The following is a 16,892-nucleotide window of genomic DNA, read 5'->3' as shown; positions in this document are numbered from 1 at the left end:
CTCTAGGTCCCACAGGGCATCCCATCCCGGTGCAGAGCGGCTGCCACACCGTGCGCTCCCTGGATGGATTCCTGCTGCTCAGCCTGCAACCCGCCCAGCCAGGGGCTCAGAAGCCACAGCTTGGCCTGCAAGCAGCATTCCACTGTCTGCAGCTGCCCAGCGGAGCGGCACCAGGGGTGCCCGATGTGTTTCTTCCCCCTGCTCCCCCTGCGTCTCCTCTGCTCCCAGGTGGTCAGCGCACAAACCTGTGTTGACCTTGCAGATAGCCCCTTGCAATTTGGTGTCACAACCAGCTGTCCGCCACGTCCCATCCATGTCCATGTAGGAGCAGCCCGTGACCTGCTGAGGCTCCCCGTCCTGCCAGTTGACATAGGACAGGCTCTCTTCTGTGAACCACGAATAGCTCCGGCCTCCCTGAAAACCACCGATAAGGGGGAAGGCTCAGGGGCAGCTCAGAGCACAACCCCTCCCCTCCGCCGGCCCTCGAGGGGACAAGTCCCCCTCTCCTACCTCCTCATTGGCCAGGCCGATCCAAAGAGGGGCCCGCAAGCTGCTGATGGCCTGGGTGAGGTAGGCCTGGGTGTAGGGATCTAGTACGCTGGCCAGCGTGGCGTTGCGGGTCTCGCACAGCAGCAGGGCCTCCTGCCACTTCAGGGGTTTCTGCAGGATGCGGTAGGTGCTGTTGAGGTAGGAGAGTGGGGAGCTGGGGGAGGGGGGATAGGTGCTCCGGGATGAGCTCAGAGTTGGGTCTGGGGAAGGAAAGAGACACAGTCAGATCTCTGTCCAGAGTCCCTCTTTGCACTGGTGCGATGCCCCTCGGCACTGCCACAGGGCATCCCATCCCAGTACGGGAGTGGGCCCTGGGGAGTGGGCAGGAACGAGACCATGTGAAAACGCCCCCGTGGGTAACTGTCGCACCAGCTCAGGGCAAAACACGCTGCTGAACGGACAGCAAAATGCCCCACCCCCGGCAGGCGACATCCAGGTCCAGGAGAGAAGGCAGCCACCAGCTGCAGGTTTTTGTTCAAAGCAGGAGCCAGGCTGAGGAGTGTGCGTGTGAGCATGGGTTGGGGAATCCCAGCCCGGGGGCACATGCAGAGTCTCACAGTTGTGACTGTTTAGCACATGAGGATCCGGGCCCCAGGGTTGCTGCCCACACACAGAGCGAGATGTGGGGCAGCTCATGGACTCCGGTGGAGCTGAGTGAGTTGCAAACACAGCCCGAGTGGGACAGAATATATTTTGCATCGTGTTAAGGAGACAGGCAGGCACGTGGGAGCTAAGAGGCAGGTTGCTGAGACATGTGGGGAGGGCCGTGGGGCGTTTTGATGCTGAGCGGTCCAGCACCGTGTCAGAGATGGATTTAGCTGGACCTGGCACAGTATTAGAGCTGGGCCCAAAGCCACGGGCTTGGGTCAGGATCTGAAAGCAAGCCTGTCCTATGTTCCAGGGGGTGCATGTTTGGTGCCTGTATTTGGGCTCCAACTAGGGTGACCAGACAGCAAATGTGAAAAATCGGGGCAGGGGTTGGGGGGGTAATAGGAGCCTATATAAGAAAAAGACCCAAAAATTGGGACTGTCCCTATAAAATCGGGACATCAGGTCACCCTAGCTCCAACCCAGCCCTGCACAGAGCAACTCAGTGCTCTGGTGTGGCACGCTGAGATACCCCGGGGAGGGGTGTTCTCGAAACGGTGGCTGAGTTTCTTTGCAGCGTATTGTGGGACACGCTCAGCCTGACAGATGTGCCAGCACACGGACAGCCTGGCGCCTGGGTGGCACAGAGGCATCTGCACCGATCCTTTCCCCAGCATCTTGGCTAGCATTACAAGAGAATTGGGACCATCAGCCCCACAAGTGTGGCTGGCACCAGAGAACCCAGGCAAAGCGCACGCTGCCCAGAGAAGCTGGATGCCGACAGCTGGGCGCAGAGCTGATCTGGCAGCAGGGAAGCCCAGCTGCAGCCAGTGACCCAATAAAGGCAGCATGTAGGGGGCCGTGATGCCAGGTCACCAGGGGCTACGGTTACACAGCTTGTTTCTGACCTGAACCCGCCCCGCCTTCTCTGCAGTAGGTGCCATGGGCAGGGCACCTGCACATGCCCGGTGCTGTTGGCCCCTCTCCCCTACCTATGCTACGCTGGCAGATGTAGCCATGCTTCTCCTCCAGGCAGTTCCTGTCGTCCCAGCGGCCAGTGAAGTGGGGAGGGGAGCCGTGCCAAACCATCGCGCAGTTAGTCTACAAACAGAAGGCAGAGAGGTCAGCGCTGCCTCTGCAAGCCCTGCTCCACTCGGAGGAGCGGGGGCGGCTGGCCGAGTGGCAAAGGCAGCCGGGCTGTGTGTCCAGGGGTGGGTATGTTATCATTACGAGTAGTGGTATCCCGAGCCCAGCCCCTGAAACCGTCCCTGGGAGCGGAAAGGATCCTGGCGCCACATTCTGGCTGCGTGGCACTGTTACGGCGGCCAAAGCAGGTGGAGAGAGCTGGCTGGCTGGGGAGGGCAGCTCCATGTGCCCCCTCCCAGCATGGCCAGAACATCGCAAAGTCTCTGCTCCCTTCCTGGTGCAGCAGCCACCCGAAGATGCACTAAGTGGTGCCGGGAGCCAAACCAGGCTGTTGCCAGCCTCTGGACTGGGGTGGGGAGAAGAGACGGGAGATAAACCCCAACCCCTCCCCTAGGGCACTAAATGCAGCCAGGGATCCAGCCTGTAGAGTGCTCCTGGGCACACCACTCCTACTTCCCGGACCTTCAGACCCCATTTAACTGCCCTGGCGGCAGCACGGTGAGAGAGACAGGGTAGCTAGAGAGGGACACTGCCCCACCCCACCGCCAATGCAGGCTGATCCCTAAGGCGTATTCTCCCCCACGCTGTCCAGTCCCCTTTTAAACCTCCCAAGACGCAGGGCTCCCTCCCCAGACCTGTGGGAGATGGTTCCACAGCCTGACAGCCTCCGCCATCAGGACCCATTTCCCAGGGTCCCATCCATGTTTCCCTTTGCTCATTGTTCATCCCAGATGCCTAGGTACCCACCCTCGCCGGGCTGCTGTCAATGCTCCTCTCCCAGCCTGGGGGTTCGCATCCTTCACAGACTTGCTGATGGTCACCTCTCCATTTTTAGCCATTGTATAGCCAAGCAGAGCTGCCAGGACTGAGTCATCCTATTGGCCAGTGCCCGGAAGATAAAACTTCAGGGCTTCTGCAAACCTCTATTAGGGATCAGGAGGAGACCTCCCTGAGATTATCTACGGGGTTCTTGCTCCTCCCTCTGAAGCTGGCCAGTGTTGGGGATGGGATACGGGGCTAGCTGGCCCCATGCTGGGCTCCAGTCTGGGAATTCCTACGTTCCACCCACGCCCCGGCAGCCAGGCTGAAAGCAACAGGCTGGGATAGTCCAGAGAGAAAGGGGCCCAGAGAGTCACTCACCGGTTTGTCGTTCACTGTGGAGGTGCCGTACCCGGAGGGCTCCCCTGGGGCCCAGTTGACGTATCGGAGAGGTTCCGATTCCACCCACTGGAACTCCTGCTTGGCATCGTGGAGGCCGAGCCAAAGGTTAAAGGTCACATTGGGAAGGATGGATGTTATAAAAGCTGAAAGATGAAAATACAGGGGAAGGAGGGAACCAGCTGATCAGCGGCGGAGTCACGGGGCACTGCCGAAAGCACATGCTCCTGACCCCTCTGTCTGTAGGTTCTGCACCTGGCTGGTCTCAGGGCCACAGGCCGGCTGTTAGACCAAGCTCCTCACAGGCAGCCCGTGGGGTCCTGTGATGCCCTGAAACTGCCCAGCCCTGGCAGAAGAAGAGAGGCCCCAGGGGGACACCCTACCTTGCTCTAGGTGGTTGGAGATGGTGGCCAGCACAGAGCCCTGGCTCTCACATGCTCGCTTCGCTTCCTGCCACTTCACCTGCTCGGCCTTGTCGTGGCCCTTGATGCTGAAACACTGGGCAAGGCCCGAGGGCAGACGAGAGAGACGTTCAGGAGGCGTTTCCCAGCCCAGCAAGCAACGCACCCACCCGCCTCCGCTTCGCCGCCACACTCACTCCCCTTCCTTGTGCTCCTGGGAACCTGTCTGAATTACTAGTTGTCCAGGAGCCCAGTTACAGATCAGAACCCCGATGTGCTGGGTGCTGTACAAACAGAACAAAAATGACCTCCGCCAGTATATCCCCTTACAAACCCGCACACAGAGGCACCTATTCCCCACCTTAACCCCCACCCACATCCTGCCCTTCCCCAACTGGCCACAGACATACCTTGTATCCTCCCCACTTACCTACACACACACACACACACTCCTCCCTCCTACATACACACGCGCGCGCGCGCACACACACACACACACAAAACTCCCTCTCCTGTCCACGTACCCAATGTAGTATTTCACTTTCCTCAGTCCCACAGCCAGGTCGTGGAAAGCCCCAGCAATGCTGCCCCTAGAGGGTCCTAAACCACCCCTGGGAGATCCTGGGCCCTTTGCACAAGCGCAGGAATATGCAGAAATGTAAGCAGACGCACGTGGGGGGGACAGACAAGACAGACGGACGTTGCATCTGCAGGCCTCCTGGAATACCTTGTTGATGAACGGGATCCAACCCCATGCGCAGCCACCAGGAACGGGAGTAGGCAGTGGTGGCAGAGAGGGCTTCACAGCAGTGATGTTACTCCGTTTGCAGATATACGGCAGAGCAGTTAGACACTTCTGGTCCCCCCAGTCCTCTTCAGAGAAAAGGAGAGAGCATGCGACTTTCCACGACGTGGTCCAGGCAGCCAATGGAATGTAACTCCCTCGACTGGAAGGGGCTTTGCTATTGCAATGGCCTTGGTGCCTCCAGCATACCAGCTACCTCGAATATTAACCTCAATTTGGTACATCTGTACCGGATGTGTGCAGAGGGGACGGGTGTGTAGGGGGTGTCTGTCATGTAGGACTCACATGTACAGTCTATGGTGGTTACATGGGACTTGGAGTCAGGACTTGATTTCCAGCTCTGCCAATGACTTACTGGGCAAGCCACTTAGACCCAGTCTCCCTGCCCCCAGGGCTGACTCTCAGAGGCACCTAGCACCCGCAGCTCCCATTGACTTCACTGGTGGGTGCTCAGCACCTCTGAGAATCAGGCCCAAGGTGTCTCCAGGCTGGGCTCCCAAAAAATCAGAGGCCACTCATGAAAATGTTGGTTCCCCCCACACCCCCATCTCTGTGCCTTAGCTCCCCCATCAGTGAATCGGGGATCATGGTACTGAGCCACCTGGCCGGAGGGGCTGCCAGAGGGGTCACTGACGAGTGCCCGCGGTGCTTTGAGATAGCTGCGCTGATAGTGCGGCCATTCGCCTAACACGTACAAACCTCTCACCTCTGCTGGCTGTCATGTACACGCACTTCTTCTCCTTGCTGATCGGCCGCGGCTTGCCCGGCGCCCAGAAGATGAAGTTCAGGAGGGAGCCGTCGGACCACCTGGGGAAGGCAAGGGCGGGAAGGGTCAGCAGCTGCATGGGGAAGAGGGTGGAAGGCAAAGCGAGTGGGAGACGAGGCTACCAAGCAGGCAGGCTCTCACGCACTCAGAGGAGGGGTCTGAGAAGCAGAATGCCCAGAGCCAGGGGACGGCAGGATTCCTGCAGCGCAGGCTCCTTGCTGGGCAGCTCCCCCTGTGCCCCCTGCTGCTGCCCATTCAGCTGGGTGCACGCACCTGGCGTGTGCCGCTTATAATCAAGAGGGTGGGCTTCAAAGCAGCCAGTGTGGTGGAACAGCTGAGGAATAATTCTGCTCCCATCCAAGCCCAGGGGAGCCTGGTCACTGACTGCCATGGAGATGGGACCAGGAGCGAGGGTGTGTGCAGGTACCGCTACTGCCCCCTGCTGGTGGCACAGGCAGACCTGCTCAAGCATGTGGCTGGAGCATCTATTCCACTCCCAGGTCAGGCACCACCCAGTGCAGACCCCCTGCCCGGGGGAGCTCCCAGACTAATGTTAGAAAAGACGTGTCCAGTGAGAGGAGAGCGGGGAAGGGGAGTAGGGGTGGAGACTCTGTGTTTACACCGTGAAGGCTCATGCATAGCATCACAGACCACCTGGGTGAATTCTGACTCCTGGGGCAGAAGGTTTAATACCCCATCAACTGAGTGCAGCCCACACCTGCTCAGCATGGCACACGGGCCCTCTTCTAACAGTGGTTTCATTTCCTGCAGAGCTCGATGAGCCTGCCATAGGCTTAGCCAACGGAGGCTGGCTGTTTAGCTCAGCAGCAGAGGCTCCTGCTTCAAGACACAGGTGTGATGCCCAGGGCCGATGGCCCACCTGGGGCGCGGCACTGCTCTTGCTGTAAAGAAACTCACAGCAGCAGCTGCTCGAAGGCGTGTTGCAGCCTGCCTGGGGGTGCTGATGGGAGCACAGCAACGGCGCTCTGACCAAGTAGGGTTGGTGTGGACAAAGGCGAGGGGCGAGAAAGATCTGAATACAAGCAGAGGAGGAGGTAGCCAGGCTTGCTTTCCTCATGACTGGAGCTGGCTTTTCAGCGTTGGCCACTTTGCTCTCTGGGCTGGAGAGGCTCCGCGCTCAGTCTCTAGGGGGGAGGCAGCTTTTCTAGACCACTCTTCAGGGAGTGAGCCAGGAGCCGCCTTTCTGCTCTCCCAGACTCACATGCAATTCTCGCTGAAGTCAGCAGGGGGGGCAGGTGTCTACCTGAGGGCAGAATGTTGACACACCTGCCCCCCTCCTCCTCCAGCTAAGGCATTTCCAGCTGGGATGAGCTGAGGAGTCCCAAGCCCTGCCCCAGTGTCCTCACCACAGCTGGAATTTAACATGGGGTTGCTGGTTGGATTTGCACTGAAACACAATCCTTTTTACAGGAGAGAAGGAGAGCAGGATGCGTGGGGAAAGAGGGGGGGGAAGACTCACTTGAATCGCCCGTCGTTTTCGTAGGTGTGCAACCCGATCCACCAGTGCTGCTCCTGGCCCCTGGAGAACTGGGGAATCCAAACATGGGGCACGTCAGCATCACAGACAGAGCCGAGAGAAGAGCAAATCCAGCAGGGCCCCATTCACTTATTGCCTTCTCCGCCGGGGCCTACAGGAGCTGCCTGAGCCCGGCCCTCAGTCTGGGCTGCGGCCAACAGTTTCCCCAGGCTTAGAACCTAGCACGGGTGCCCCATGGCTATTGCAGGCTAGCTGGGTGATGAGCTGTGTCCAGCCTCCCCTTCCCTACCAGACCCTGCAGTGCCTTCCTCAAAAGGGGAAGATGCTCAGTACCCACCCACCCTCCTCCTCCTTCTTCCTTCTCTTCATACAGCAGCTTGGGAGGACCAATGAGATGCTTTTGCTGGTGCCAGTCAGTGGCTTCATGCACTAGCCCGTGCAATGCACCACAGCCCTAAGACCAACCCAGAATCAAACTCTGCTCTCAGTTACACAGGTAAATCCAGTAACTCTGCTGGCGTCAGCTGATGCCCTGTGAAATTACACCATTGAAACCCTGCTCTGGCTTTAATGATGGGAAGGGAACATTTTCCACAACTGTGCAGACCTGCTTCCCGCTGAACAACAGGGCTCAGTGACACAATGACCCAAGGATGCCCCATGCTTGGCTACATTCTCCTACCTTCTTCAGGCTCTGGCCCAAAAAATCCAGCTCGGCTTGGTTATGAACAGACACCAGTTCAGCTTGAAACCAGGTGCAGATCCGCTGAGCCTGCACCCAGGTCGAGTGATGCTCAAAGAATTTGTATTCTGCGTCCTGATATTTCACCCACTCTTTGCTGCCTGTGGACACAGAAGCACAGACAAGATGAGGCTGTGCATAGTGATGCTGGCTCAGCTGGCGGGCAGGCAGCCGGGCAAAACAGTGACAGAGAGAGGAGAGAATCCGCTCTTACAGTAACAGGCCCATCAGCAGCCCTCTGTGCAGCTTCCTTTGCATCTGTCACCCTTCCACAGGTGCTGGAATGCAACCAGCAAGGGGTTCTCCCTTTGGCAAGCTGGATACATTTTAGTGCTGGGAGAACCGGACCGCAGCAATAAACAGTGGAGCATACGCTGTGCGAGCTCCCCCGATGCAGCTCTACCAGTGCCTCTCACACCTGATCTGCAGTCCCTCCTGCTGTTCCAGCTCTGGGATCTTCCCACAGCACTGTTCAGGCCCCTCAGTCCTGATCTCCAGCATCCTGCGTTAGTCCACTCCTGGCCCTTCTCCCCCAGCTCGGCTGTTGGCCCTCCAGCCGGAGCTACTGTCCTATTGCAGTCTTGCCTTCACCACTCCCTTCTCAGTTCTGCCAATTTCCCTTATTTCTGACCGGCAGCGGTCTCTGCTGCTCTAGACTCAGGCCCCCCAGCAGCACAGCTCTGCTGATGCACTTCAGTCCCGCCCCGCGGCGTGCCTTGCCATTCCAGCCCTCCCCCTTGCCGCCCTGCTCCGCTGATTCTGCGCTGCTCTTCCGCCCCCTCTGCACCGCTGGGGTTCTGGGGCAGAGCGCTCTAAGCAAGTCTTGCTGCATGGTGATCGGGTCATGCTGACAAAGGCATGTTCGGGGCGAGGGGGAGGGCAAATGCCTCACACTTTGGCTCCTCCCTTGCACTTCAATCTGGGGCTCACAGGGTGGGTGGTTAGCCCACGGCTCCCATGCTCCGGGGCACAGAAGGAGCCCGAGGGTGCCCTGGGTTGCTCTCCAATGGGATCAATGCATGTTTGTGGCTGAGGGCATTTATCCACCAACACCATCCCCGGTTCTGGCACTGCGCGGCTGCTGGCCCTTACTGAACGGCAGTGACATCCAGGCCAAGGCTGAGCAAACCCGTAGGGGCCGGTCAAAATCTGCGGGGGGGAGCAGCGCACTCCTCTGACAGACAAAGCTCTCGTGCATTCCACGGGAGTTCCCCTGCAGAAGGAAGGCCGGGCTCTGTGTTGTCCTTGTTACACCATCAGCACAGCTGTGCCCATGTGGTGCCTGGCCAGTTTGGGAAGGACGACAACACCCCTTGCTCTGGGCACCTCAGGATTGTACAATGGCCCCTCCAGAGACACACCCAAATATTTAGCCTCTTTCCAAATTCTGCATTCTAGCTTTCCAGCCCAGTAACCCTTGGGGACAACTGTACCCCGTGCCTTGAGAAGAGCTGCCTGCTTGGCTTAGTAATTCTGTCACTTTGGGTTATGGCCCAGAGCCCTCCCTCTCTGCCACTGATGAGACTGTGGTGCCCAGCAGACCAAATTCACTCCTGGTACAAGTGGGAGAATTCTAGTGACTTCCCTAGGGTTGCGCCTCCTTACACGATGGGTGAATTTTGTCCATCGGACATCCAGCTCTCTTTGCTGAGACATCCGTCCATTTCACCCACAACCTGCTTGTTTCATTAATGGCATTTGGAAAACTTTACATACAGTTTGGAGGAAGACTAGTCTTGTGGCTGGAATGCAGGTCTGGGAGCCAGGACTCCTGGGTCCTTGTGTGATGCTGAGCATGTCACGCTGCTGCTGTGTGCCTCGGTTTCCCCCTCTGTAAAATGGGGCCAGCGATACTGACCGAGCTCCGATGGGGTTTCTGAGGCTTTGCTCATTAACGTTGTTGGGTGGGAGGCACCATGGAAGGACAGACACGTCCACACAGTGGAGACAGATGCTTCACTGGACAGGCACTCAGTCATACAAGGTGGATGCAAACAGGGGAGATGCGCACAAGAGGCAGACTCTTCCCAGACACACGCACACGCCACAAGATGCACACACACAACACATGCCCTCAGGATGCGGGCACACTCATCGGGGGAGGCAGGGAGCAGCGGATGTGCAGAGACTCCAGTGCATAGGAAAACCTCCAGGAGATGATTCAATAACACACCTTGGGTGGGGATCTCTGGCTCCTTCACATCAGCACCTGTTCAAACACAGAGAAGAAGGGGGATGAGGGAGGGATGAGCGATGCTCCTGAATTCAGCTCAGCTCCTGCCTGTGGGCCTCAGACGCTTTCCCCCTTTATGTTCAGGGCTGCGCCACGTCTGAAGAATCCACTCAGACTGATTTCAATTAAATAAAAGTGACTTCCCAAGCCAAGTGGTTTTGGCTGGCAGCAGCTTCCTCTGGCTTTCATACCAGTTCTGAATTATGGATCACCTGCTTCTGGAGCCTGCTGACATTCTCGCGCTCTGCTGTCCAGGACCAGAGGGGGGGATGCATATGGATAATGACTTCTAATCCCGGGGATATCAGAGCACTGCAGCAGCTGTTGGCACATGCAGGGAGTCTGCGGTGATGGGAGGGAGAAGGGGAATCTTTATTTCACGAAGTTGGAGCTGCTGAAAGGTGCAGGAGGGACGCCCCCCTATGAATCCACAGGGCAAGCATTGCATGGACAACAGCAGCAGCAGCTTCACACAGCCACTGCCTGCAACCCTGACCGGGAGTCACGCCGGCCAGAATTCAACAGCAATCAGCACTCCCAGCTGTGGCTAGCTTTTCCCAATTGCTCGGCACCCAGCGTGCTGAGACCTTATGAAAAATCTGGCCATAAACCACACCATGGGCGTGGGGCTGAAGGGCCGTGCTGGGGGTTGAGAACTTGGGGGGAAATCTACCCCTCATTTGGGTGCCTAAAAGTGAACCGAGCTCTTTGGAAAATTTGTCCCTTGGTGTCTATTGGAGATTTGAGCAATTTAGCAAGTAGACCGAGGCTCCCGACACTTTTTGAAGACAGGCCACTGAGGAGCTCTCAGATTGCTGGTAATGACTTTGGGCCAGTGCCAACCTGCCCTGGAGTGCAAGCCAGACTCCAAACACAAAAGACTCCAAGTGCCAGACTCAGTCCCCTCAGCCAGCCAGCTCCCTGCGAATCGACCAAGGGTTTCAGTTTTTGCTCCGGCAACAGTGTCCTCAGAAGCCCCCAGATTTGCTATTCTGTCTGGAGGGGCATGAAGCACTGGGAAGATGGAAGTGATAGAAGTGCATCAAGCAAGACCGGCCCCTCTGCTCTCTAAGGGTTTTGCGGATGTGTATAAATAAACCACTCAAGTACCACTCTAGTGGTTTACAACAGCATCAGGAATCTTCAGGAACAATTCAGCCTTAAAGGCAGAGGGCAGAGAAGTTGTGTGCCTGTGCACATGGGTATTTAGAACATCGATCTACATATGCACGCCCCCCGACACACACAATGCATCTGCTATAAACAGCACTAAAAAATAATAATAATCAAGCTTAGAAATGTTTTGTAATCGCTTAAATCTCATTTATCTGTAAGCTTCCGTCCGCCCCAAACGCCCCTAACAAGCTCAGACATTAGCCCTTCAGGGCAACTAAGCTCACGGTAAATTTCAAGCTTCAGTTACCTTTGCTAGAGAGGTCTCAAAAAATAGGGCTCAGATTCTTCCATTAGCAATGGGAGAAATGGATTATTTTCCATCTCGCTGCAGCTCCAACAGTGGAAGGGATTTGGCTCAAAAAAGAAAAATCATCTTTATGCCGAAGCCAAATCTGACCCGTGCCAGCCCCAGAGGTGAACATTTCAGAGCGATACAAGCATGTGAGCACTGAGGGGAGGGGGTAGGTGGGGGGGTTTACAATGGAAATAGTTTTACAGCCTTACTGTAATGACGCTGACCACATCCCAACTCCTGTAATTATATGCATGCCTGCTGCAACTGGCCTCAATATCTCTGTGCCCCTCAGGACCCCATCAGGAAAATGGGTATAGCACCACCTTTCCTCCCAGGGGCATTGTGACATTTGTGAATCACTCAGACATGGTGCTGCTGCGTGTCACAGAAAAGCCCAGGAGGAAATTAACAATTCTGTATTCAGAGCAGAGTTTGGATGGTGTGCAACAAATGATGGGAGGTGGTGTAGCCTAGTGGACGGGACTGGGACTCAGGAGACTGGGTTCAATTCCTGGCTCTGCCACTACTTTGCTGGGTGACCTTGGGCAAGTTACCGCCCTGCCCTGTGCCTCAGTTTCCCCATCTGAAAAATGGGGATAACAATTCTGACCTCCTTTGTAAAGCGCTCTGCGATCAGTGGGTGAAAAGCACTATATAAGAGATATAGTGTTTATTACTGTTATTAAATAAGGCTTGAGGCCACACACTGAACGATCAGGTTGAAAATTAATACTGAAGAGCTGCTCATGCAGTGAGCACTATCCTGTACACTGAATGCAGCAGGGCCCCGTGGAAAACGAAGCATGCGACCACGTAATTAAAGCATAATGTTTCATAATGCATATACATAACGGGGCTGAATTAAGGTTACACAGGAAACCTTAACTCTGGAATTTCCTAACTTTGGAATGCTCGCAGGTTTTTTTGCAGTGCAATGTATATTTCAGAAAACTCAACCTCTCCTCACTGGTTGTGTGCTGCGAGTTTCAGGAGGCTACACTATATTCTTCATACAAACCACCAGACTGAATCCCTGCTTTAAGCAAGAAACTCAATGGAACCTTAAACGACTGAGTCATAACCAATTCCTCCTTATTTCAAAGCCTACCCAATGATTTGGTCCAAAACTCCTTCACAGCTTTGAAAATTTCAGCCATCGTATACAAATGGACAAAGGATCTGTCTTCACTTCCTGTCCCAAACTGTCATGTGGGCTCACTATGATTAAAAACGGTTACAGCGATGGACAGCCAACATTTTAACAAAGGGCTCCCACAAAATGACGCCGCACCTGTCAGCAACCCTGCCTCTGAGCATGGTCATGCGCACATCAGAGGAATGAATTCACTGGTTTTCCCATTTAAACAAAATTACCTTCTCATAGAAAATAACCCGAACCACTTGGCAAACAAACTTAAGTGTATTTGCTGAAAATATTTAGATTCCGCTCCTTAAGCCCGTCAGTGTGTTGATAGTACTGTGGGGGGGAGGGGGGCGGGTCAGCGTGTGTAATTTGAAGAGAGTGTGCACATCTGTGTGTGTAGAGCTTTCAGGGGAGCCTTGGTGGGTGGAGATTTCCTCCCCCAGGAATTTTTCAAAAACATCTGCAGTTTGGTGCTATTCCATTCTGCCCAGGTTCTTGTCCCACCCCTTCACCGTAGTTTCTGAGTGACTCCTGGTCAGGCTTCGAGCGACGTGACTGACATCTGTCACGTGTGTTCCATCTTCTCGCTCATCCTCTCTCTCACTGTGTGGGGCAGTGCAGTGTTTTGGGCGGGTTGTTTGGGGGGTTTCCCCTCTCTCCTCAATCTGGTGCATTGCGAAAGCAGAACATTTCCTCCTCAAATGTAGCTATTCAGTGATTCTCTAACTCTTGTACTGGTGACCCCTTTCCCACAGCAAGCCTCTGAATGCGACCCCCCCTTATCAATTAAAAACACTTTTTTTTATAGATTTAACACCATTATAAATGCTGGAGGCAAAGTGGGGTTTGGGGTGGAGGCTGACGGCTTGCGACCCCCCTCCATAATAACCTCACGACCCTCTAGGGGTCCCGACTCCAGTGTGAGAACCCTGCTATAGATGCTCCCCAGCAAGACGTCAGCTCTGGCCAGGAAGACTTAGGGTATGTCTACACTGCAAAAAAAAAAAGGCGGGGGGGTTGACTCCGGTTAAACCAGCAGTGAAGACACAGCAAGGTGGGTTAGCTGGGTGAGTTCAGCCCCAGGCTCCTGTCTAGGCTTTAAGTTGAGCTGCTAAGTCACCCTTTCTTCACTGCTACTTTAATGCAAGAACACCCTTATTTTTGCAGTGCTGACACAGCCTTGGTTACATCCAGAAAGAGGCGGCTCCATCTCAGGCAGGGAAAACTCCCTGCACTGCCTTGGTGGCAGACTCCAAACGAGCAGCCTGAGAGCCCCCGGCAGTGATCCCTTCAGATCCCTTCCCTACCACACCGGAGCACTGGGAGGCTGAATTAGCCCATGTCTGTGCAGTGCTCCGAGAGCAGTGGACGGAATGCACTGCACTCTCCCTGTTTGCACTGCCTCCGCCCTGTGCCCTTCTCCCCGTTACCTTTGGGCAGTTTGCAGATCCAGTCCAGCTGTGAGTCACACTGCATGGGCATCCACTGCAAGGACGCCAGGTCCAGCACTGCACAGTTACGGATGTCGTCATCATCGTGGTTGCTGCGGTCAAAGTTGTGGTAGAAAAACTGGGAGCCAGGAAAGATGGGCAGAGTTAGAGCCTGCAAACCCGCGGGAACTGGAGTCATCACACTGGGCTGGACAATTAGCCCTTATCATCCGGTCTCCTGGTGCAACGGATCTGAGTGTTGATCCATGGTTAGCACTATGGCATTCTGACTCAGAGTACAGCCTGATGCTTCAGATGTAAGCAAACCCCTCCCATAATGCACCCAGCCAGCTGTGCAGTGCTGTACCCCCACAGCGCCCAGCTAATCCCAGCAGCAGCACAAGAACTGTTTGCCCCATTTCAGCCTCATTGCCTCTGCCCTACACCTTGGGAAGTCATTTGCATCTGTGCAAAAGTGGGTGTGAAAAGTTCCCCGTCAGGACAGTTGTGCTTTCCGTCCATTTTGCACACACGGTACAGGGCGCAGGGGAATGGGATCTCAAGCGCTAATATGGGTCAAAAAATTATCCAGCCCTTTTTCTAAGATGTGGCCACAGTAGCTGTCCTATGGTGGAATCAGTCAGCTGGGAGCAGGGACTCCTGTGTGTTTATCTCTTTCAAAGCCCAGTGCTCCAGTCACTGTGCTGTAGAAGGCTCAGACATGAAGGATTAGGCCAGTGGTTTTTAACCTGGGATCCACAGATTATGCCAAAGATTTCCAAAGGGGTCCGCACCTCCGTTCAACATTTTTAGGGGTCCACAAAAGGTTGAAAATCACTGGATTAGGTAAAAAGAAAGTCAAACCACTATGGTCTCTCCATGATGCCTTTCAGACATTGCACCAGTCCGCCTCTGATGGCTATCCAGCCAGCCAGCCAGTCAGGAGGAAGGGAAGAGTCCCAGGGACTTTGCCAAAGAGACGACGGGACAACCCTGAAGCCTTACCAGTATTATCCTCTCTCAATAAAACAGCTTTCAGTGCCCAGGGGGATGTCTGAGCGATCATCCCAGGGAGACATGGACGAGGTGCTGGCCACTTGTGGTTAGTAAAAAGCTCACAGCTCATTTTGCAAGTCGGAGGATCAGATCCTCAGCAGGTGCAAATCGGCAAACCTCATTAACGTCAATAGAGTAACATCTGCTTGCACCAGTTCTGGATCCGTTATGTGGTGCCCTGACCAAATTCCAAATGGGTAATCGTCACCTTCTGCCTCCCTAAAATTCTCCCTGCAGACACCGCTTCCTGTCCTGAACTACTGCACAGCACTGCTGTTGTCCACCCCAAAGGTGGCTGCATTTCAGCAACAGGTCAGGTGGCTCCTCTCTATCTATCTATGTCAATACTTTGCAGCCAGTGTGCACAGCACTTTGAGGTCTCTGGATGCCAGTTTGCCACCCCCGCAGAGCACGTGGCAGCCCTGCTTGCCTCTCAGCTCATGGCATTGCTGGCACCTGTTCCTGTGCAAAGCACATCTGCACTCACCCCGAGGCCGTCGCTCCACCTCCAGCTCCTCTCTGCTCCAGGATCCCGCCGGTTCAAGCCGATCCAGAACCAGTGCTGCTCATGGATCTCCGGTTCCGATTCACTGGAAGAAACCACATGGAGCTGGTGAACTGGGGGAAGGGGAAACACACGTGCTATCTCCTTCCTTTAGCATGGAGCTGGACGGGGGAGCTATTAGGAAGAACACCCAGGGCCAGTTCTAATGCCCCCTGGATGCACAGCAGCGAGAATGGGCAAAACGCAGGGGGTACATCCCACAGTGCATCTGCAAACATGATTTTATCCCCTTCTCCAGGAATACCAATGAGAAAATCACACGCACTTCAGGCACTCATGTGTGCATGCTTTGCCTACAGCATACACCCTGCCTATGCACCAGCACCGGCAAAACATACATGCAGGCCTCATCTGGAGTACTGTGTCCAGTTTTGGGCCCCACACTACAAGAAGGATGTGGATAAATTGGAGAGAGTCCAGCGAAGGGCAACAAAAATGATTAGGGGTCTGGAACACATGACTTATGAGGAGAGGCTGAGGGAACTGGAATTGTTTAGTCTGCAGAAGAGAAGAATGAGGGGGGATTTGATAGCTGCTTTCAACTACCTGAGAGGTGGTTCCAGAGAGGATGGTTCTAGACTATTCTCAGTGGTAGAAGAGGACAGGACAAGGAGTAATGGTCTCAAGTTGCAGTGGGGGAGGTTTAGGTTGGATATTAGGAAAAACTTTTTCACCAAGAGGGTGGTGAAACACTGGAATGTGTTACCTAGGGAGGTGGTAGAATCTCCTTCCTTAGAAGTTTTTAAGGTCAGGCTTGACAAAGCCCTGGCTGGGATGATTTAATTGGGGATTGGTCCTGCTTTGAGCAGGGGGTTGGACTAGATGACCTCCTGAGGTCCCTTCCAACCCTGATATTCTATGATTCTATGTATGCACATATGCACGGCTACACAGACACAGGACATAAAAAATGCCACACAGGACCAGACCAGTGGCCCAGCTAGTCCAAGTACCCTGTCCGAGATGCTTCAGCGGAAGGCACAGGAACCTCCTAGTAGAGAATTATGGAATAACCTGCTCGTGGGGAGCGGGGGAGGTCCTCGGGTAGTTATTTAGAGATGCAGTTTCTGATTGGCTTACGCCCTGTAGCAGAAAGCTTTACACTCCTTCGTTTCAATCTTTACTGTGTACCTCTGGGTGTTCTCATTATCCATATAAATGCCTGGAGTCCTGCTAAGGTCTTGGCCTCAGAGACGTATTGTGGCAATGAGTTCCACAAGCCAATCATTCCTTATGTAAAAAAAAGTGTTTCCTCATTTTACAGCTTGCTCCCTATGATTTCACTGAGCAGCTCCTTGTTCTGACAAGGAAGGGTAAATAGCTACACGTTTCTCACCTAT

The 16,892-nt window shown here is 54.8% G+C and overlaps 1 protein-coding gene across 1 annotated transcript in view; it reads right to left on the bottom strand.

Annotated features, from left to right (window-relative positions):
* MRC2 (mannose receptor C type 2) overlaps window positions 1-16,892 on the bottom strand; it is a 99,586-nt gene that overhangs the window by 11,019 nt on the left and 71,675 nt on the right. Inside the window, exons 14-25 of the mRNA XM_007061884.4 lie at window positions 15,475-15,577; window positions 13,932-14,070; window positions 9,827-9,862; window positions 7,594-7,754; window positions 6,894-6,961; window positions 5,354-5,454; window positions 4,570-4,715; window positions 3,825-3,939; window positions 3,424-3,587; window positions 2,130-2,238; window positions 511-749; window positions 246-414 (exon numbers count right to left, since the gene is read on the bottom strand). Of these exons, the coding sequence (XP_007061946.2) occupies window positions 246-414; window positions 511-749; window positions 2,130-2,238; window positions 3,424-3,587; window positions 3,825-3,939; window positions 4,570-4,715; window positions 5,354-5,454; window positions 6,894-6,961; window positions 7,594-7,754; window positions 9,827-9,862; window positions 13,932-14,070; window positions 15,475-15,577 (1,550 nt within the window). The remainder of the gene's footprint in view (window positions 1-245; window positions 415-510; window positions 750-2,129; window positions 2,239-3,423; window positions 3,588-3,824; window positions 3,940-4,569; window positions 4,716-5,353; window positions 5,455-6,893; window positions 6,962-7,593; window positions 7,755-9,826; window positions 9,863-13,931; window positions 14,071-15,474; window positions 15,578-16,892) is intronic.

Source organism: Chelonia mydas, chromosome 27 (assembly GCF_015237465.2).
Source record: "Chelonia mydas isolate rCheMyd1 chromosome 27, rCheMyd1.pri.v2, whole genome shotgun sequence".
Lineage (NCBI taxonomy): Eukaryota > Metazoa > Chordata > Testudines > Cheloniidae > Chelonia > Chelonia mydas.
Note: the sequence above shows the minus strand (reverse complement) of the source record. Positions and strands in the feature narration are given on the sequence as shown.